Source organism: Drosophila takahashii, chromosome 2R, assembly GCF_030179915.1.
Source record: "Drosophila takahashii strain IR98-3 E-12201 chromosome 2R, DtakHiC1v2, whole genome shotgun sequence".
Classification (NCBI taxonomy): domain Eukaryota; kingdom Metazoa; phylum Arthropoda; class Insecta; order Diptera; family Drosophilidae; genus Drosophila; species Drosophila takahashii.
In genome coordinates this window covers 36,688,055-36,709,324 of record NC_091679.1, presented here as the reverse complement: position 1 = coordinate 36,709,324, position 21,270 = coordinate 36,688,055, and the positions used below count along the sequence as shown (strand labels likewise).

The 21,270-nt window shown below is 43.6% G+C and overlaps 5 protein-coding genes across 9 annotated transcripts; 2 read left to right on the top strand and 3 right to left on the bottom strand.

Annotated features, from left to right (window-relative positions):
* The first annotated feature begins 96 nt into the window (after positions 1–96).
* On the top strand, positions 97–1,726 carry LOC108068419 (WD repeat-containing protein 47). Its single transcript, XM_017157964.3, has 5 exons — positions 97–262; positions 424–581; positions 646–1,048; positions 1,111–1,334; positions 1,391–1,726. The coding sequence occupies exons 1-5, from the start codon at positions 227–229 to the stop codon at positions 1,614–1,616; spliced, it is 1,047 nt and encodes a 348-aa protein (XP_017013453.1). The 5' UTR covers positions 97–226; the 3' UTR covers positions 1,617–1,726.
* Positions 1,727–3,341: 1,615 nt separating this feature from the next.
* SERCA (ATPase sarcoplasmic/endoplasmic reticulum Ca2+ transporting SERCA) lies at positions 3,342–12,167 on the bottom strand. 5 transcript variants are annotated; one of them, XM_070214080.1, is made up of 10 exons: positions 9,642–9,904; positions 9,099–9,246; positions 9,007–9,024; positions 8,829–8,911; positions 6,595–8,766; positions 6,420–6,535; positions 6,124–6,360; positions 5,935–6,052; positions 5,744–5,861; positions 3,342–3,600 (listed from the first exon to the last, which is right to left on the bottom strand). In XM_070214080.1, exons 2-10 carry the CDS (start codon positions 9,214–9,216, stop codon positions 3,572–3,574), a joined length of 3,009 nt encoding a protein of 1,002 aa, XP_070070181.1. In that variant the 5' UTR covers positions 9,217–9,246; positions 9,642–9,904; the 3' UTR covers positions 3,342–3,571. The 5 variants fall into 5 exon arrangements, with proteins under 5 accessions (XP_070070181.1, XP_070070182.1, XP_017013444.1 ...); XM_070214081.1 differs by lacking the exon at positions 3,342–3,600 and adding an exon at positions 3,868–4,130; XM_017157955.3 differs by lacking the exons at positions 3,342–3,600; positions 9,642–9,904 and adding an exon at positions 12,070–12,167 and having other exon boundaries at positions 4,372–5,861.
* Positions 12,168–13,389: 1,222 nt separating this feature from the next.
* Positions 13,390–15,700, bottom strand: LOC108068417 (U3 small nucleolar RNA-associated protein 25 homolog). The gene is made up of 3 exons (XM_017157960.3): positions 15,437–15,700; positions 14,676–15,377; positions 13,390–14,621 (listed from the first exon to the last, which is right to left on the bottom strand). Exons 1-3 carry the CDS (start codon positions 15,696–15,698, stop codon positions 13,486–13,488), a joined length of 2,100 nt encoding a protein of 699 aa, XP_017013449.2. The 5' UTR covers positions 15,699–15,700; the 3' UTR covers positions 13,390–13,485.
* A 103-nt stretch (positions 15,701–15,803) lies between these two features.
* On the bottom strand, positions 15,804–18,541 carry LOC108068418 (stromelysin-1-like). Its single transcript, XM_070213133.1, has 6 exons — positions 18,430–18,541; positions 18,141–18,268; positions 17,686–18,077; positions 16,619–17,531; positions 16,394–16,537; positions 15,804–15,904 (listed from the first exon to the last, which is right to left on the bottom strand). Exons 2-5 carry the CDS (start codon positions 18,237–18,239, stop codon positions 16,457–16,459), a joined length of 1,485 nt encoding a protein of 494 aa, XP_070069234.1. The 5' UTR covers positions 18,240–18,268; positions 18,430–18,541; the 3' UTR covers positions 15,804–15,904; positions 16,394–16,456.
* Positions 18,542–19,225: 684 nt separating this feature from the next.
* Taldo (transaldolase) lies at positions 19,226–20,969 on the top strand. The gene is made up of 3 exons (XM_017158044.3): positions 19,226–19,383; positions 19,920–20,043; positions 20,100–20,969. Exons 1-3 carry the CDS (start codon positions 19,287–19,289, stop codon positions 20,872–20,874), a joined length of 996 nt encoding a protein of 331 aa, XP_017013533.2. The 5' UTR covers positions 19,226–19,286; the 3' UTR covers positions 20,875–20,969.
* Positions 20,970–21,270: the final 301 nt, after the last annotated feature.

Below are 21,270 nucleotides of genomic sequence, written 5' to 3'. Positions count from 1 at the left end.
ACATTCTACAAGGTAAAATCCACGTTTGTAAAAAAGATACATCTGGCAGATTGACCAACACTGCGATTCGGTGGTTTCTCCCAACTTTTGTTATTTCAACCGTAGCGAGTTGAACGTCTTTCAATGGCTTAGAGATTTCTTGGGCAAAATAAATACGATCGAAGTTCCTGAAAATACTCGAAATACGTTTCAAATACTCCGAAGATCTTCAGCAACTACGCTATTAATGAATTCGGAATCGAGAGATCTGGACTTAAGAAAGGTTTGAGCGTCGCTGTCTTGTTAGAGAGACTCTTCTGTTTATTTTGAACACGCAAGCAACTTTTTGGTATCCATACGCAGCAAACAAAAGAGTCTAAACATATGCATTTGGGTTGATCCGAAAACGAATACCATATTTATTGACCATTTTCTCTGCCACAGGGCGATGTAGAAAGACCGCACTTCGAGGCAGTTACCACATTGTCGGATTCCCAGGCGATCCGTAGCGTTGACTTTCATCCGAATGGAAAGTTGTACGCGGTGGGCTCCAACTCCAAGACCTTTCGCATCTGCCAGTACCCCCAGCTGTCCAAGCTAAGGTAATTAAAGTACGGAGCTCTCGAAGTCAGTTTAATTGTTTTTCCCCCCCATATCATTTTAAAGACATGGCCAGCAGACGACGGTGTATCCCCCATCCGTGCTCTGCAAGCGGACGAAACACCATCGGGGATCCATATACTGCACCTGCTGGTCGAGGGATGGGGAACTCATCGCCACGGGATCGAATGACAAGACCATCAAGTACATGCGGTTCAACAACGACACCAATCAGTTGGTGGGTCACGAGATGGAGCTGAACATGCACGACGGCACGGTGCGGGACATGTGCTTCCTGGACGACTCCTCCACCAAGTCCAGACTTTTGGCCAGTGGCGGGGCAGGGGATTGCAAGATCTATATCACAGACTGCGGAACTGGCACTCCCTTTCAGGCTTACAGTGGTCACTCCGGCCACATTCTATCACTCTACAGCTGGAACAATGCGATGTTTGTCTCGGGATCTCAAGTGGGTCTTGGAGAAATCTTTATAACTGGGTACATAACCCTATATAATATGATCTTTTGCAGGATCAAACGATACGTTTCTGGGATCTGCGAGTGAACGTCTCTGTAAACACCTTGGATAATGAGCGGAAAGATGGGGGACTGGAGAACTCGGCCGTAACCGCGGTCTGTGTGGATCCCACGGGCAGACTTTTGATTTCTGGACATGCCGATAGCTCTTGCATTCTGTACGACATCCGTGGCAATCGACCCATACAGCGTTTCTATCCCCACACCGCTGAAATAAGGTATGGTATAGGGATTAGACCATCTCTTTTTGTAATATCACCCAAATTTATTACAGGTGCGTTCGCTTTTCCCCATCCGCCTACTATATGCTGACTTGCAGCTACGATAATTCGATCCGGCTGACGGATCTGCAGGGAGATCTGGCCCACGAACTATCCTCCGTGGTGGTGGCGGAGCACAAGGACAAGGCCATCACCATCCGATGGCATCCGACCGAATTCTCCTTCATCTCAACGTCCGCGGACAAGACGGCCACTTTGTGGGCCTTACCGCCTTCATAAAGGCCACATATCATTCCACTTATAACGGCTTTAACTTCGTTGTCAATATTGTATTTCTGCGGAATAGTTCAGACTGATCTAATTTATTAAATAAATCGCATTCCAAGAAAGTATATGAGTGATTCTTTGTGAAACGTATCGAGATTTTCTTCATGGTCTCAAAACGATATCTAATTTTTATGACACTATCACACCATTTAAAAAGGATTTTTAAAAAAGTTTCAAAAAAATCCATTTGACAGAAGCGAAGATATAGCGTTGCTATTTTTTTGTTTAATTCATTTATAATTTTAAATTACGCAGGATAAAAAATAAATAAAAATACTCAAAAATTATTATTTTTGCCAAGCTTTCAGATGAAAATAACAACCATAATGGTTCCAATGCAAAATACGGTCCAAACTTTAAAAAAAAATTTTCATTCGCGGTTTTCTGCAAATCGGCATTTTTAATCTTTATAAAAAAATAGTATAATGTTCTATACATAATTCTTGTTGGCTCCTAAAAGTTTCGTCATGGGACCTCCATTACTCTCTGCATAATTTAATAAAACATTAAAAAACAAAGCAGTCTTTCGTTGTTATACATTAAATTATATTAGACGAACAGTTTCGTTCTTCATGAATTCCGGGAGAACGACCGTTCCCATTTAGGTAAAACCAATAGGAAAAATGCAGTTTTGTAAAGAAATAAATCCCTTCCAATTTCAACGTGGGACAATAACTTCTTGCTACTTATGTAGTTCTAAGGAAGGACAACACGTTAGCAACACCTTACATTCAAGCTAAGACCATTCCACGTTCTCAAAAGCACCATCATATTGCTCCAACACCTAATAGCAAACTCTTTTAAAAAGATAGTCATTCGCTGAAGACATTTAAATTTTCCCAATACACAAATCATTGTAAGGAGGCTTAAAATAACAGTGAAGCGCCGCCACAGGGGGAATCAAGAAGCGAAATGAACCGAACGAGGTGCGTTATTTACCAGGAGCCTGGAATGGTCTTAGCTTGGATGTAATGTGTTGCTATATATTCGAGTGTTCTTTTTTAGAACTAAATAATTAGCAAGAAGTTATTGTCCCACGTTGAAATTAATAGGGATTTATTTGTTATACAAAACTGCATTTTTCCTATTGGTTTTACCTAAATGGGAACGGTCGTTCTCCCGGAATTCATGAAGAACGAAACTGTTCATCTAATATAATTTAATGTATAACAACGAAAGACTGCTTTGTTTTTTAATGTTTTATTAAATTATGCAGAGAGTAATGGAGGTCCCATGACGAAACTTTTAGGAGCCAACAAGAATTATGTATAGAACATTATACTATTTTTTTATAAAGATTAAAAATGCCGATTTGCAGAAAACCGCGAATGAAAATTTTTTTTTAAAGTTTGGACCGTATTTTGCATTGGAACCATTATGGTTGTTATTTTCATCTGAAAGCTTGGCAAAAATAATAATTTTTGAGTATTTTTATTTATTTTTTATCCCGCGTAATTTAAAATTATAAATGAATTAAACAAAAAAATAGCAACGCCATATCTTGGCTTCTGTCAAATGAATTTTTTTTTAAACTTTTTTAAAAATCCTTTTTAAATGGTGTGATAGTATCATAAAAATTAGATATCGTTTTGAGACCATGAAGAAAATCTCGATACGTTTCACAAAGAATCACTCATATGCCTTTCGAATACAGGTCCATAAAATAAAAACACATCATTCTAATTTATATATTTGGTATATATTTATTTAAATCCGTTCTTACTAACCCACAGTTCCATTAATGTTTTACTTTCTAAAGCAAATAAATTGATTTATGTTGGATTTAATGTTGCAGTTGCAAGTAACAGGGCTGGCTTAGCGATTAATACACGAATGATAAAGGCAGAAAAATTTGTCCTCCTTCACATTCACTTTCACATTCGTAACGGTTTTGGTGGTCCAAACCTTTACATCCTGTCGACGACGACGTCAGGAACTACATTTTTTTTTTGGGGCGAATAACGGTGGCAATTATTACCATGGGTTCTTGATCGAGGGGTTAACCAACGCAAGAGCAAACCAAAACTCATGGGTGATGGGGGGGTTCATTGAACTCGGGACCAGTTAAGCGGCGTCTTCCGAAATTCTGGAATTTGGCAGTTTCGGTGGGCTCATACTTACAGCCTAGTGGGTTGGATTATCTGGGGGAGATGGGTGTTTTTCTACAAGGGGTTGGGGATGGAAAAGTACACAGAGCAGGAACTTCGGATTTCTTGTTTTATTATTTCGTTTTTACGTTTAGATATCTTACATGCTGAATTTCAAATCTGTGTGTTTCTCGTTTATGCCTTCGAGTGCGATAATGTAATAGACCATAATGTACAGCAATTGTTCTTTTCTACATTCACATCAATTTGGCGCACTCGGACATAATATAATAACTGCACGTACTTTTCTAAAGCAGGGATGGATTCAATTTGTGTTATGGTAACTAATCGGGGTCCAGTTAATGAAATCTGGGATTGACTGTATAAAATAAAACAATAGTTCATTGAGAGATGGTGGAAGAGGTAGGTGGGGTGGTATCAAGAGGTATCAAGTCGTCGGTAGTTTCTGCCAAGAAGTACTCTCTTGCACCAACGATTCGATTCACGTGCATCGTGCAAGCAAACGGAATTAAAAGTAAGTAAAGAACTTGCAGCAGCGAACATAAGCTTTTTGGGGGGAGGTTCGGATCCCAGTCGTCGGGTTTCGTAGAGCCAGCACGTTTTAGTTCTGCATAATTTATTTCTTTAATGTTAGGTGTAGGTAATTTTTGTTTAATCAATTCACAGCGTCTCTAATTGTATAACAGAGTAAATTATGTATAATGTTAATTTAAATAGGTATTCTATAAAAATGCTAGAAGGATTACTTAATTCCTTACAACTGAGGCTGACATAAATTACACAATTTGCTTTCAATAAATCCCTCAAACATTTTCAATACGGTTGCTGCACCGCGCAAACTTCTTTCAGATAGATGCGATGATGCCTATATGCATTATGTACGATCGCCAGAGACCCTGTTCCTAATCATTTGCTCATATATGTACATACAATACAATACAAATGGAAACGGACACCGAGGCGATGTTGCCGCGCCCAGATTTTTGGGAGTTAACTGTGTACCGAGTCATTATTTACTTAATATCTTGTGCTCAAAATAATTCTTACAATTATGGAATGAATGAACCAATATTTTTATTCGGTGCGAGTAGGTTGTATAAATATAAGCAATTCAATTACGTTAGACAAACCAAGTTCAAAATACTACTCTTAAAAAACATTAGGACGCTTAGGATTGGAATCTTTTTAAACATCAACATACAATCAGATTCGATTTGGAAAGGTTTTTGGTTCTACTTAAACGGATTAAACAAAAATTGTTCATGAACGTTCATCAGTTATAATGTTTTGTTCTTCTGCATGATTAAGCCTACACTTTAGTATTTCAGTTACTAAACACAGAGACGAAATGGTGAAGTTAAGTAAGTTTGGTTTAATACAAACAGCCATCTCATTTCCAGAGATTTCAAAATTTCCTAAAACTTTCTTTTTGGCAACCCAGTGAAAATTATATGACGAAAACTAACTAATGTAATTGAATATACCGGTGTGGAACTCTCTTATGTATATATAGCATTGTATGTACAAAAAGCAATCCTGCTAAATTTAATAATATACAAACACAAATATATATTTAGGGTATACGCGTGTTAGACAAATCGTTAGCTCATAGAAAATATTGATCATTTAACGCTGTTTGTTCAAAGCCAAAAGCCAGGGAGCGAGTCAGTCGGCCCATCTTTCGGTGTCACCAGTCAATTCCGTGACACCGGGGGTGGTTTGAAAATCAGTATCAGTAGTATTTGGGAACAAACTTCATGTGGGTTATTAAAGTCGTTACGTTAGATGTATATAATTGTGGGTTTCTCTTGTTTCTGTTTATATTTAGTAACATTTTATACTAGAAATTAGAATAATGAAGTTGGGCTTATGGATTATAATTATATTCTTAAAGCATCATAGCGTACAGCAGGCCAAAGAAGACAGCCCACATTAACACAATCCCATGCATCTTATATATAGGACTCTCACCATCTGCGATTTTTCTAGCAACAAACTTCAATGTCTCATCTAATAAAACTACAGGAATTGAGAATTTCATCACAGTTATCCATTCCTCAGCAGACAACGGTGTCACTTGGAAGACGGTCTGTGGGGGGTAGAAAAGATCGGGGGATTAGCTTTCTTTGTTAGAAAGTCACATGGTATCGCCTGGTACTTACGGAGAGGACATCGACGTAAAGAATAACAAAGTGAAGAGTGAAGGAGAGTGCCATTGATCCAATCAGCCACAGGTTGCACCATGGAGGCATGGTAATCAGCGACTGATTCTCAGACAAGCTAATCAAACAAAGGGAGTTCGGTTCGTATCTATTGCGTCTATCACTTGTTATCTCACAAAGACGACTCACCTGTTCATTGCGTTCAACATTTCGATTGTCACCAGCACGGACAGAGCCATGGTCATCGCATGGGGGTCGCTGAAGATCTTGCAGTCAACGCCCTTGAACTCGTCACCACCGCCCAAGCAGGCCAGATGGTGGGTCAGCTGCCAGTAGCTCAGTTTGGGTCCCTCGTCGGAGAAGACGAACCACCAGGCGGCGGCACCGACGGTGGCAGCGCCGACATAGAATCCAATAGCCATGTAACTGAAACGAATGTAAAGTTAGAACTGTTGTAAAGGATCCCTAATTTAGGGTTAACCCACCGGAAGAACAACCATCCGGAAATGAGACCCTCATCGGCCTTCCTGGGGGGCTTCTCCATGATGTCCAGATCAGGGGGGTTGAAGCCAAGAGCGGTGGCTGGGAGACCATCAGTAACCTGTGAATAAAGAGCTTATTAGTATAACTACCCCAGAAAAGCAGCCAAGTATTACTTACCAGGTTGACCCAGAGCAGCTGGACGGGAATCAGGGCCTCGGGAAGACCGAGGGCAGCAGTAAGGAAGATGGAGACGACCTCACCGATGTTCGAGGAGATGAGGTAGCGGATGAACTGCTTCATGTTGTTGTAAATAGCGCGACCTTCTTCAACGGCGGACACGATGGAGGAGAAGTTGTCGTCGGCCAAGACCATTTCGGCGGCAGACTTGGCGACAGCGGTACCGGAGCCCATGGCAATACCGATCTCGGCCTTCTTCAAAGCGGGGGCGTCGTTCACACCATCACCAGTCATGGCGGAGATCTCGTTCATGCCCTGCAGGAACTCGACAATCTTGGACTTGTGCTGGGGCTCCACGCGCGAGAAGAGGCGGGAACGGGCGACGGCAGCCTTCTGTTCGGTGGGGGAGAGGTCGTCGAATTCGCGACCGGAGTAGGACTTGCCAGTGGTGTCCTCGTCCTCGGTGAACACACCGATCCTGCGGCAGATGGCCTCGGCAGTGGCCTTGTTGTCGCCGGTGATCACAATAACGCGAATACCGGCGGCACGGCAGCGCACAATGGAATCGAAAACTTCCTTACGTGGGGGATCCAGCATGCCGACGACACCGACGAAGGTTAGGTTGACCTCGTACTGGTAGAACTTGGTGGAGTCGCCGAGATCCATCTCGTCGGGCTTCATGGGGCTATCGGCAACGGCCAGGGCCAGGCAGCGCAGGGTGTCGCGTCCAGTGCCGTACTGGCCGGTCAGGGCGAGGATCTTGGCCTTCAGGGCCGAGGTCAGGGGAACCTTGGAGGTGCCGACGCGGGCGTGTGTGCAGCGCTCGAGGACACCCTCGGGGGCGCCCTTCACGAACAGCTTGGGGCCGGTGCCCAGGCGGGAGGCCTTCAGGGGGGTGCAGTACGAGGACATGGACTTGCGATCGCGGGAGAACTCCAGGGTGAACTCCTTCTTCCACTTGGTCTCGATCTCGCCGCGGCAGGCGATGGCAGCGGAGCGACGGTCCAAACCGGACTTGTTGACGCTGAAGCTGTTCAGCTTCTCGGCCAGGACAATCAGGGCGGTCTCGGTGGCCTCGCCGACCTTCTCGAAGGCCTGCTTGAACTCATTGTAATCGATGGCCGAGTCGTTGCACATGATGCAGATGGTGGACAGCTCCTGCAGGGTGTCGTAGTCGGCGGCCTTGACGCGCTGGCCGCCCAGGAAGGTCTCGCCGATGGGCTCGTAGGTGGAGCCGGTCAGCTCGAACTCCAAGAAGCTGCTGTCGTTGCCCTCGACCTTGTCGAAGATGAACATGCGCGAGACGGACATCTGGTTGGTGGTCAGTGTGCCGGTCTTGTCGGAGCAGATGACCGAGGTGCAGCCCAGGGTCTCCACGGAGGGCAGGGAGCGGACGATGGCGTTCTTCTTGGCCATGCGGCGGGTGCCCAGAGCCAGACAGGTGGTGATCACAGCGGGCAGACCCTCGGGGATGGCGGCGACGGCCAGGGCGACGGCGATCTTGAAGTAGTAGATGGCACCCTTGATCCAGGAGCCACCGTGGGCGGGGTCGTTGAAGTGGCCAATGTTGATGGCCCAGACGGCCACGCAAATGACGGAGATGACCTTGGACAGCTGCTCGCCGAACTCGTCGAGCTTCTGCTGCAGGGGCGTCTTGATCTCCTCGGTCTCGGACATCTCGGTACGGATCTTGCCGATGGCGGTGCTCAGGCCAGTGCCGATGACGACGCCGCGAGCCTTGCCGGCGGCCACGTTGGTGCCGGAGAAGAGGATGTTCTTCTTGTCCTGGTTGACGGCGCGGGGATCGGGGATGGCGTCGGTGTGCTTGATCACGGAGACCGACTCGCCGGTGAGGATGGACTGATCGATCCTGAGGGTGGTCGAGTAGATGTGGGTGATGCGGATATCGGCGGGGATCTTGTCGCCGACGGACACCTCAACCAGATCGCCGGGCACGATCTCTTTCGCGCGCACCTTCTGGATGCCGGACTTGTCCTGGCGCACCACCTTGCCCATCTCGGGCTCGTACTCCTTGAGGGCCTCGATGGCCGACTCGGCGTTGCGCTCCTGCCATACTCCCACCACGGCGTTGGCTATCAGGATGAGTAAAATAACTAGGGGCTCTACAAATGCAGTGAACGTTTCCTCGTGTTCCTCAAACAGGGCGAGAACCTAAGGGGTAGTGGAATAAGGGTTGATTTTCCTCTCTCAGAGTCTAGAAAGAGCGAACTTACAAATGAGATGATGGCTGCCAACAGCAGAATCTTCACCAGCAGATCGTCGAACTGCTCCAAGACCAGCTGCCAGATGCTCTTTCCTGTGGAATACATGGGTTATTATGGTAAACAGTGGGAAGTAGAAGGGGTAGTAGAAGGGACAGGGGCGGGGGATCTGGTTGGGTTGACTTCGCACCTTCCTCGGTCGGCAACTCTGTAACGATAAGAAAGCAAACACGTCAGTCGATTCGGATTCGGATGCGCTCGGGGAATTACGAGCGCTCTCACCGTTGGGTCCATATTTCTTCTGGTTCGTCTTGATCTGGTCGAGGGTTAAGCCGCGCTCTGCGTCCGTTCCGAAGAAGTTAAGGGACTGTTCGACGGTTTTCGAGTGACCGTCTTCCATCTTGATTCGTTATCCTCTTCGTTCAGTAGCCTGCATCCAGTTTCCAGGGCGGGGGGATTTGGGGATTTGAAAGTAGAGACAAGGCAAGGCGCTCATTTTAGTTCTCTGAGACTGGGCTATTTCCTATTTCCTACTGACTACTGACTGGAATAGCAAGTGTGTATGTACGTATGCACGAGAGTACGGGGCCGTTTGCAGTTAAAACTACCTCATTAGGTTCTGAATAAGTGTTTGTACATGTGCATGTGCACGGAACACGGGCACTTTCCAACATACATGGGCACATACACAGGTGCTACATGCTAATTTTCAGATCCCCAGATACTTCTGGCGCAGTTATGGCGCTATAGCGCCAACTTTGGATGGTTTACGGTGTCGTAGGGGATCGCAATGGATCGAAGAATATGCTGGAATAATTGCATTACCCTGGCCAAATGAGATTCACACACGTGTCACTTCGCAAAAACAGTCGCAGTTTCGTTTCGAGTTCTGCGGGCCTGTCGCTTTCGATTGGGGATCTCGATCCGAGAATCTGGGTGCTCAATCCTCTGTTAACCTCGCTAAACGACGCGCTGCGTGTGTTAAGTACTTTTTTCCACCGATTCTCTATATATTATAACCCATGGCGCTTTTTTCTAAATATGTGTGCTGATAACTATTGCACTAAGTCCCGAGCCGCGCATTAATGCCTATCGGCGCTTCGTTTCTACCTCACTATGACACGACAGTATTCCCGAGCAGGGCTGACTTAAAACAGATATCGCTTGTGTTACGTTAATCGCGGTCCTACCTATATGTTTATTACAATTCCTACACCTGAAAACTGAAATTAACGCACCTTTTCAATTAAAACCTACTGATGCGTTCAACTTTTGCCACTCGACTGCGACTGCCGGCGTTATCGATAGCTCGGCGTCGAGCTGCGATAGTTAACTGGTGAATTTGTATATTCAAATTAGCCGATAGGTAAGGTGAGAAATGAGTTCAAATTGTTATCGCAATTTAAAAACTGTGGTTTTTTGGGGCAAACTTACAACAATTAACTGCTCAATTTCGTAACTTAAAAATTTGGCACTCAAAAGAACCCAAATTGTTATCACGATTTTTAAAACTTATTTTTACACCTTCATATTTCCATTCAGCGAGCCAAAGAGAGACAACCAAATTGTGCTCAAATTAATGAGATCGAGATCAAGAGCCCGCAATAAATAGATCTGGGTGCCAGGTATTCGGCCAGCAGCGACATTTTTAAATTTTAATTTTAATCTTTTCGCGACCAGACACTAGAATCAGGCCATACGGGGAATTTTGAACGGCAGCCAACTCGCATAATATTTGAATATTACGCTCGGGAAAGCGCAATTACATACGTAACTTTTGATAACGAAATTTCAAGTACTTCCCGCCTCCCAAAAACCGTTATTTTTCGAAAGATTGTCAAGCAATGTGCTCGGCAACTACTTATATTTTGAACACACACACAGAAGTGAGTTTCGAAAACATCTATATATGCCATATAGGCTATATACCTCTGATATACACATGACACATGCCTGTATGTGTGCATTATGGAGCAAAAAAATCGCCTCTGTCCGAGATGGTCTAAAAATAGAGTCCTAGCACCCGAAAAATACAAGCTCAATTTTGAACATTCGTAGATATAAAAGATATGTACTGGGAACACATAAATAAGTATGAGTACATATACAGAGAGACAATCGAAGGGAGAAATATTCTATTCGGTTATATGTATGATTTAACGGCTTATGATATTTCGAGCAGAGATATCTGAATTCTAATGGATGTCGACATTTGTGCAGAGACGTTTCTGTTTCCTATGGCCTGATTCCAATAATTCCGATTGACAAGTCCACTGATGAATTGTATAACAATTATTAATTGAGTGAATAATTGACATGGTTAAAAAAAAGTGTTTAGGGCACAGGTCCTGGGATTAATGTATTTATACTCTTTTCACTGATCCACCGATTTTTTGCAAGAAGTCAGTTATAATCACTTACTGACATATAACCACCAAGTAAGGTATGCGGGTGAGGACTTTAGGAGTTCTAATGATCTCTTCTGTGGTGATTACATTGGGTACAATACAAGGCATGCATCTTTTAATTTTGAAAAACGGATATTTCCCAGCGGTTGCATAACCAGATTTTCAATCACAAATACATAGCACTTTGAGGAAATCTTTACATCTGTGTCGGATCGGATCTATTCGTGGTGTGCTCTCGTATTGGTGACATTCAAAATTTTCAATTCGACTCCGGAGGTCGAGGTCGCTCACTGTTTGTCCCCCTTACGGATACTACAGATATTTCAGATATATCTTCGAACTGTACGACTGGGAGGGTAGTAACTAAACTGGGAAAAAACACTTTGGAACACGGTTTTTCGAGTGTAAGCATGTTCGTATGTAGATGTGTAGGTATTTCGAATAACTTTTCAATTTTCCAGGTTTTCTTTTTAGGCGCGCGATTAAATATTTTTGACATTTTTTGGGATATATTTCTTGTACTCAATGGAATTTGGAGTAAAATCACTGGCGTATTCGCATTGGAATTGTTGCAAACAAATCAACAAAACTTACAATTATTATTCCTAGTAAAAATTCCGTTATTATATAATAAATTTATTCAAGTCGGAGGACCAAGAGCTAACACAAAGATCGCGCTATTATAACGATCAACGGCAACTGAACGCAAGGAGAACGCTGCTCGATGAGAGTGTCTATTTGAATTACAAAATTCATATATTTTGGCAAAATTCCCAAAACTACATACACTCTCTATTTTGGCCCGGGAAAATACTTTTAGCACGCACAAACTTTTGAGCACTTACCACCTATCCTATCCACGAGCCAATGCGATTCGAATTGTTCTGCTCGTGTTTTTCTGTTTCGTATCTCGCCGAAGCGAAATATACTGCGGACCCAGCAGCCTCAGAGATATATATTCACATAGGTGAGAATACCACAAGCACACGAATATATATATATCCCGATTTCGGATCGGCGGGAGCGCACAGATACGAAAAAGTCTAGAGCAATGTGGGGAGATCACTTGTGTGCCTGTGAGTGTGGACTTATAGACTTATTTCGAAAAATGCACGTGTGTTTGTCTAATATTTAGAAATCGGTATTTTTAAACCAATCTGGGGAAATTATGGTAGATTATATGGAAGGGTTTGTCACTTAGGGGTGTTTTTGGCTATAATTTTAATTTTTTGAAATGGGTTATATCTCCGATCCTTCGGAAAACATACATGAATTAGTTTCAACATTATTAAAGTAAATATGTCGTAGTTGTATATTTTAAGTTTCATTCTGAAATCCCACTGGTTTTTAGGTATTTATTTAAATCCATTTTAGAAAGGGCATGCACCTGTCGGCTTCCGATTGACAGGTTCTTTCTTTGGCTTTTCTGCTTTTTCCCCAATTTCAGCAGAGACTGGCGGCCGTCGTTTAGCCGCATAAAAATAGTCGTCTTGTAATGCCTCTACGGACTCTCAGAAGTTGGCAAGAGCGCTCACCGCACACGTTTTTGCCGTATGATATCCGCCTTGTGCAGCAAACTATTACGACTTTTCATAGAGACCCATAAATATGCATTTGGCTACTATTTTACCTCTATATGTCTAGGCCAGAACTTTTATAAGCTACCTATATATTTAAAAATATTGATAAATGACAATGCAGCCAAGAATTTTGCTTTATTTTAAGACTAGCGAATCTGGGTTTAATTGTTTCGTCAATCGTTGAATAACCTTTGTTTATGAAATCAGAAGTGCACCCAATTTTATTCTAATATTTATAGTTTAAACCGAATGCTATGGAACATAAATCATTAAATTAGTGCAGTTAAATCTTATCCAAAGGGATTTTCTTTTTAAAAACAAGTCTCAGCTGACTTTCAAAAAAATACAATAAAATCATACATAAATGAAATTCACCTGTAATTGGCGTGTTTATTACACAACTATTTGCTAATTACTCATTTTTTCATATTCGGTATTGCGTAATGACAAAGAGAAGAGATAAACTAGATACAAGCAGCTTGCTACCCTTAACATCAGACCAATCACCTACCCTACCCAGTTCCTCTTGAAATCTTTACGTCACAAAAGCATTTTGGTCCAAAAATAGAGCAACAACTAAAAAACTAGCACATATACTACTTTTTACTTTGTTTTAAATAATGGTATAATTAAATTGAAAATAAAATATTTACATTTTGCTTAGTCTGCTCTTAAAAGCTTCTAAATTTTGGTGGAAAATAGGTAAGAATCTTTTTTGCCCGAGGTCAACTTAACGGCGTTTTCGCTTCCCACAACGTTACTCAAACTGAGCAGGTCGTACTTTGTGTACAGGATATTGACGGACATTGCCTCTCCGAATCCATCCCGCGGGTTTTGATTGGACTCGAGCATCAAATTGATCATTTCGGAATAAAAGTGCGGAAAGTTAGGCGGCTGGTACATAATCAAATTCCGGATGCCCTTAATTCGAGTGCGCCGGAAGAAGTGTGCTCTTTCCGAGTACAGCAGAACAGATGCTCCGCTGTGGAAGAATATATCTCTCGCCCGGGAAATTTTTTCTTTCTTTGTATACTCATTTATCTGCACAAAACTGACCATTTCGGTTTTGAAATGATTTCGTATCCGTACGTAGTCAAAGTAGCTGGGCACGTAGAGCATGCAATGCGAGAACCCGGGCTTACTGAATTGGGGCATAATATGTTTGACGAAGTACTGGAAGCGATCGTCGAACGTTGATTCCACATTGGAGCAACTGATGCGGCGGAAAACCTGCTGAATGGGTGTCAGTACGTTGCGAATGTCTCCATGCTCCACCAAATTTGCGATTCGCACTTTTCCCTGGTAGTTGCTGCATTTACTGTTGAGCACGGCCCGGAATTCGGGAAGCTCGTGGGATGCGAACAATAGGGTTTGCCGGTAGAAGCTCGACGCCCCACTCAGGCACCAAGTTCGAACCCTCTGGCAGTTCGTATCGGGCAGCTTCTGCGGCTGCAAATGAAGATGGTCCAGAGAGTGCAGCAGGTTCTCCCAATTCTGTGCCAGGAACAGTTCGGCTTGGTCAATTATAAGCAGTTCGATCGAGTTTAGAAAGTCAAAGTCATTATCCTTGTCCGTAACCAACATTCTCAGTCCCAAGGGAGACGCAATCAGTATGTCCGATGAGTTCATATCGGAGAACAGGGACATGGTTTTCTTGGTGAAACGAATCCCCAGCTTGAAATTGTCATCTGTGTTGCCACTGAAGGTCTGCTCGTAGTCCACCGGCTTGGGGTTGGTTTTCGGGAAGTATATCGTATTGCCAGAGTAATCTGCCAGAAAGCGTTCGTAGTTGGCAATTGAGGTCTTCCTAGCCTGATCTGTAAAGTGCACAATCTTTTAATACTGTTTAATGGTATAAATGATTAACCTACCATCTTGACTGCCGAAGAGTAGGTCCCCGATTATATTTACAATCTTCAGTGCCGATTCCCTGAAGGGCACTATGAAAACCACCTTCATCCGCTTCAGTCCTTGATCTCTAAAACTCTCTGGTATGGAGATTTCGTTGGGCGACATTTTTTGAGACTTGGCCAGAGCCGAAACCTTTTCGTTGTTTCGCAAAATCAGGGATCTGACCTTCAGCATGTGGTTCAGGGCGTGCAGGCAGTATACGTATCGGATATCCTCGGCGTTACCATGTGTTCGGTGGGGATAGTAGACATCCTGATAGTTATTGGCAATGTAGAACAGTTGGGACTGCAGGGCGGTGAGAGGTAGCTTGGCGTTTCCACAAATAGACGCTTTTACCTCCAACTTTTGGAGATCTGCGGCAGTGGCAATATCCTTGGGCTCATGGCAGTCGGGCTCCTGGAAGTCGTCAGACAGTCGTGGAATCTCAAACCTTAGATTTCCCAAGGCAGACCAATTGCCCTTAATGGCTTTTACATCTTTTCGGGCAATCAAATCGTTAATATTGTCCGTGGACAGCTCAAAATCAAAGCGTTTGGAGAAGGAATTGTATGTTTCCAAGTCGGCACTAATCTTTTCAGCCCGCTTTTCCTTTTTGTGTTTAATCTTTTTGGGCAATGCAACAATTGGCTCGTCGTCCTCCACAGTTGAGCTCAGAATCTGACCTGAAAACATAATGTGCTGTTAATAAACCATCGAATTTGTAGCTTAGTAAGGAACTTACTTGTGGGAATGTGATTGAAACCAGTCACGAGCTGTTCGTAGAACCCAGCCTCATCCACTTCGTCCTGAATCTCCGGCAGGAGTTTCGCCACGGGCTCGTATTCCTGTTTCGGGGCCGTTGGAATCCGCTCCCTGCGATGCGTCTCCTCCATTTGCTTGCTCCTCTGGATGAAACTATAGTTCTTCGAGAACCTCTCATTTCGGCGTGCGGGGGCGGGTTTCTTGTAGGGCTTTCCCCTGCTTTTCCCGTGTTTTTGTTTCATTTCGAATTGTTTGCTCCTGAGTATCTTTCAAACACACGTGTGGATGGGCGAACATCTGTTTTGGCATCCGATGGATAGTATCGATAGTTCTTAGAGATGGCCTGAGGTGAAGTTGCAACTATTACAGCAGTAATGTGGAATGGCGATTGTGGAACGGTAGAATTTGGAACATGTAGCCAATTCTAATTTATTAAGTTTTTCGGTTTCTGTGGGCCGAATCGAAAAATGTTAAATGCAAAAATGATAAGAATAAAATTATCTGTCGATCCAGGTAGGAAGTAGGAAAAATGCAATTTGCAATGCAAATCCCCATATTTTGGGGAATATCTCATCTGCCCATACAAAAAATTCCTTAGAGCGTGCTCCACAATTCCAAGTTTAAGATAGAGGGCGGTTAATTAAGCAATGTTCCTAATAAATTGCATTAAAATATTGTCGTCATTTTTCGAGAAAATAACTTAACAGTGTATGAATTTTAAGCGGATATTGGAATACCAACTCAAAATCCAGTACAGGAACCATGAACCGCATTATCCGACACTACTACCGACTTTAATTGTTGCACGGTATTCCAAAAAATCAGACAGAAGAGATACAGCTTAAGTATTTGTAGAGACTGGTTGTCTCATACATACATATGTGTTTTTTTATTCAGGATTGCTTACGAATTTAATAAATGAGTACCAAAACCGTACCGGTACGAGTAATACGGTAATCGATTCGAAATAACGTTATTGGTTCCGATTCCGGTTCCGTTTTTATTCCATTAAAAATGGAATTTTGCAGCCGAGCCAAATGGGGCCGATGGGTTTGGGGTAGGCGTCCTGGTCCAAGTCAACCTGAGGGTGTAACAATGCATTAGTTATAACTTATAAGTTATGTTTCGAATTGAGCACTTTCCAGAGCTTGCTGATACTTACATTAAATTTCATTGGGTCTATTCGGTAGTATTCGTCGCCCTTGAACAAGTGCGTGTATCCATAGGAATCCATAAACGCAGCATCCAGGTTATCGGGAACACCCTTCCAGTGTTGATTTATCATCCCAGGGGATATCATTGTTGGGGCCAACGGTTGATTGGGATTCTTGTTGCGAAACGTTATCCATTCAGAAAAATGGTTGACAGGGTATGCCCAGAACTGGCTGCCCTTGAAAAAGAAAATCTCGTTACCGCCCTTATACAGCACTGCGTCAAGATGATCGGGAATAAAATAGAAGTTGAAGCTGATCGATTGTGGGAAACCGAACAACATTTCGCGACCCAGGTAACACCACAAAAGGTTTCCCTTGAAGAAGATCGTAAATTTATTCAAGGTTAACGCCGCATCGATGTTACTCGGCAATCCTGGCCAGCGCTCGGAGATAAGTTTGGGGTATCCTCTTACTACGGACCCATCGGTCACTTTGTAGAACTTGTCGCCCTTGAAAAAGATCGTCTCGCCTTGATCCGATTGGAAGACTGTGTCCATCTTGGGGTTCGTGCAAATTGAGTCGTCCAGCGGCACTTTGGGCTGAGTGGTAGTCGTCTTACTGCCGTAAAGCGATTGGATGCCCGCCTTTTCGTCCTCGTGCAGCTTGAAATTGGAATCGTACTCGCGGTATAAGGGTCCCATCAAGGCGGTATAATAATTGGAGTGGCGCAGACCCAGGGAATGACCGAATTCGTGGGCGGCCACCACGAAGAGATTTGTGCTATTCTTCGGGCCAATACCAATAGTCCACAGCTCCGCATCATCGAAGTGGACATCGCCATCGGTAGGTAAAAAGGCATGAGCCAAAATTTTTCCTCTACCGTCGAAGGAATCATCATCACCATGATCTCCTACCTCGAAACTGGGAATAGGGATGAAAAGTAATAAGTTTAAAGTGACAAGCAAAAAATATCTTGCTTTAAATAGGTATTTTAAATTGAGCTTACGTTGCCATTTATATTTTTAGAGGTGACAAATTTGATTTATTTTATCGATATTTATACCAGACAACTTACCGGATCTCGATGTCGACCTTTTTGGAGGACTTCTTGGTAAAGGTCAGATCGGTCACCTCGGACCAAACGGCAAAAGCGCGTTCAATCTCTACGTCCACATCCTCCCGCCTGAGGAATTTGGGATACGATGCGATATGGTACGTTAAGTTTTTGGTGGGCCACTTGGGGCCAACATTGAACTTTAGTCTGTCAGTGTCCAGGCGATCCCGCACTCCGCAGCGTGACATGGACATAAATCTCATGGTCTCGGCATCCAGATCGCCTGTAACTTCCAGCCCCATAAATTCCTGGAACTCCCTAAGGGCGCGAACAAAGCTGCTCCCATCGCGCATACTTGTATCGTCTAAACTTTTGGAAGAGGCGGTTAGATAGCCATACTGTTCCAGGTAGGACTGGGGGCAGAAAGACAGAAATAAAAATATTTCGAATAACCCAAAACTTTTTTTTGTACTCACCTTCGCTTGTGACAGGGGAATGGGCACCGCTTGAACCGCTGCTAGAATGACAAACAGGATGCATACGACTATGAACTCTGAACTTTGACAGTTTGACATTTTGTAGCTGAGTTGCAGTTGCCGGCTGCCTAAGGTAGAAAAGGTAAATAAGTATTTCATAGAGCCGGCCAATTAATAAAGCAGCCTAAGCAGACTAGAGTAAAATGAAAAAAATATATTTATTTGAACTATGTTTTTGGTGTCCTTAAGTACATAATTTAGTTCACATTAGGGTAGGCCTAGTACTCACCTCAAAAAATGTGTATACCAAACTGACAGGCAAATTTTTTATGGAGATGCTACCAACAGTAAGTTAGGTCCTGCCAGCTTTTTTAACAGACCTGCAAAGAGTGCCTGTCGACCTGCCAACTCATTCTTGGGTATCTTGCTGGTCAATGACCCGGAATTTTGGAATCTGGAACCATGGCTTAGCTAAGAGATAATGAAAGAAGAGATCGAAGAAGTTAAAAGTCGAGGAAGGGCGTTTTGGCTGCTGCGCTGCACAGTTCTTTTTTTCAAGTTCTATGAGTTAAATAAGAATAAGGCCCTTTCTGCCCACCCTTTATGCCCTAACGAAAATTCCTTAAAAATCAATTTATCCATCACTTTTTTCACAGAGCGTGCTCCAGAATTCCGAGTTTATAGGATAAGCAATGTTCATGGCAAATTGGATTAAAAAATTTTCCTGAGTTTTTGAGAAAATTACTAACAGTGTTTGAATTTTAAACGGATATTGTACTGTTATACTGCCACCTCCAGTACACGAACCATGGCGAGCTGTGACATGAACCGCAGTATCCGACACTACAACCGACTTACGAATTTAGTATCGACGTCATCTTAATATAAATTATTGCTCCTTTTAAAGAGCGTGCTCCATGTTGCCCGGTATCCCAAAAAAGCAGAAATTAAAAGAACTATTTATATGAAGTTTTTGGTTTTGAAGGACTTCTTGTTGGGTTGAATACCAGCCCCTATAGTCAACAAGTTAGAGGAATCCCCCTAATACCAATTGTTAAACCCAAGTTGGGAAGTTTAGTATATTTCCTCAGCCGAGCGGTATAAATTACCGCTCCAATAGCGGTCTTATCGCATTGAAGTTGGGACATGGGAAGTGATCGCACGTTGAAAAAGCAAAAAATGTCGGTCTTGCAGGAACTTAAGAAAATCACCACTATTGTGGCTGACACCGGCGACTTTGAAGGTAAATATGGACATTGTATACACAATTATAACTACGCCGGCAGGGCCTGGTTTTAAAGTAAAGAAATCTTTACCCAAGCTGGGGATGGCAGTCTTGAAATACAAACTCATGTTTGTCTGTCGATCTGAGCTCGGGAACATCCATTTCTAATACACACAGTTCGAGTCCAAAGATTCATATCGCTTGCATACACAGATTGAATCTGAAAGATAAACATAAAACCATCTCCATAGCAGTTTGTCTTATCTGCTGCAGTGAAGATCAAATAAAAGTGAAAAGTAAAACCAAGCTGACTTTAGTTTGACCTTAGGTGCTTACGTGTGTTGGAAATGTGACCGCTAATAGAGTGTCTCATTGATAAGGTTTCGGAATCGAGTGAGAAACCTGCTCAGGCATCGAAAAGTTCAAAGATATTTTCGGTCAGGCGATTGAAAAATGAAAGTCGCTCAACAGGTTTCTCGGTCTTTCTAGAATTCGCAATGTAACTTGGGTGTTTGGCCCCGTATTAATGCAAATACTGTTGTTGTTAATTTCAGCCATCAACATCTACAAGCCCACAGATGCCACCACCAATCCCTCGCTCATCTTGTCCGCCTCCTCCATGGAGCGATACCAGCCGCTGGTGCAAAAGGCTGTGGACTATGCCAAGGGCAAGAAGGGGTAAGCCGTCTATATGGGTATTCCGAAACCAAAAGCTTTAATGCACTCATTTCCAGCTCCGTGAGCGAGCAAGTGGCCGAGGCAATGGACTACCTTTGCGTGCTGTTCGGAACGGAAATCCTGAAGGTCGTCCCCGGCCGCGTTTCCACCGAAATCGACGCCCGTCTCTCCTTCGACACCAAGAAGAGTGTGGCGAAGGCCCTGAAGCTGATCGATCTGTACAAGTCGCTCGGCATTGGCAAGGAGCGAATCCTGATCAAGCTGGCCTCCACCTGGGAGGGCATCAAGGCGGCCGAGATCCTGGAGAACGAGCACGGCGTGCACTGCAACCTGACGCTCCTCTTCTCGTTCGCCCAGGCCGTGGCCTGCGCCGAGGCTGGCGTGACCCTGATCTCGCCGTTCGTGGGCCGCATCCTGGACTGGTATGTGGCCAACACGGAGACCAAGAAGTTCGAGGCCCTCAAGGACCCGGGTGTGGTCTCGGTGACCAACATCTACAACTACTACAAGAAGTTCGGCTACAAGACCCTGGTTATGGGTGCATCGTTCCGGAATGTGGGCGAAATCAAGGCCCTGGCTGGCTGCGATCTGCTCACCATCAGTCCCTCGCTGCTCAAGGAGCTGGAGAACGAGACCGAGTCGGTGGTCACCTACTTGTCCGTGAGCAACGCCAAGCTTCAGGACATCGAGAAGATCACCGTGGACGAGAGCAAGTTCCGCTGGCTGCTGAACGAGGACGCCATGGCCAACGACAAGCTGTCCGAGGGAATTAGGAAGTTTGCCGTGGATACTGTTAAGCTGGAGAATTTGATTAAGACCTATCTTAAGTAGACGTTCCTCGGGTTCCGCTCCCAGGTGGAGGATGAATACAACAGTTGTTTAAAAGACAAATGATTTTATACTTTAATAAAAACTATACTTAAAAATATGTACTTTTATTCAAGTGGAATGCAAATAATTTTGTCTATTATATCATAGATAAAGATATTTTGGCCTTATCAGAGCAACTTCAAAAAGGTTTGTTACACGCCCATGTAAAAATGTATATTAGAACCTGTAGAAAGGACTGTCAATGTAAAGTATCGATTGTATTTTTAAGGGGTTACAATGCTCTAAATATGAAACGCTAATATATTGCAAGCATTTTAAAAACTATAATAAAACCGAAAACAATTTTAACGTTATTCTAAACTAACTTTTTTCCCCTAGGAAATATATCTATCTACA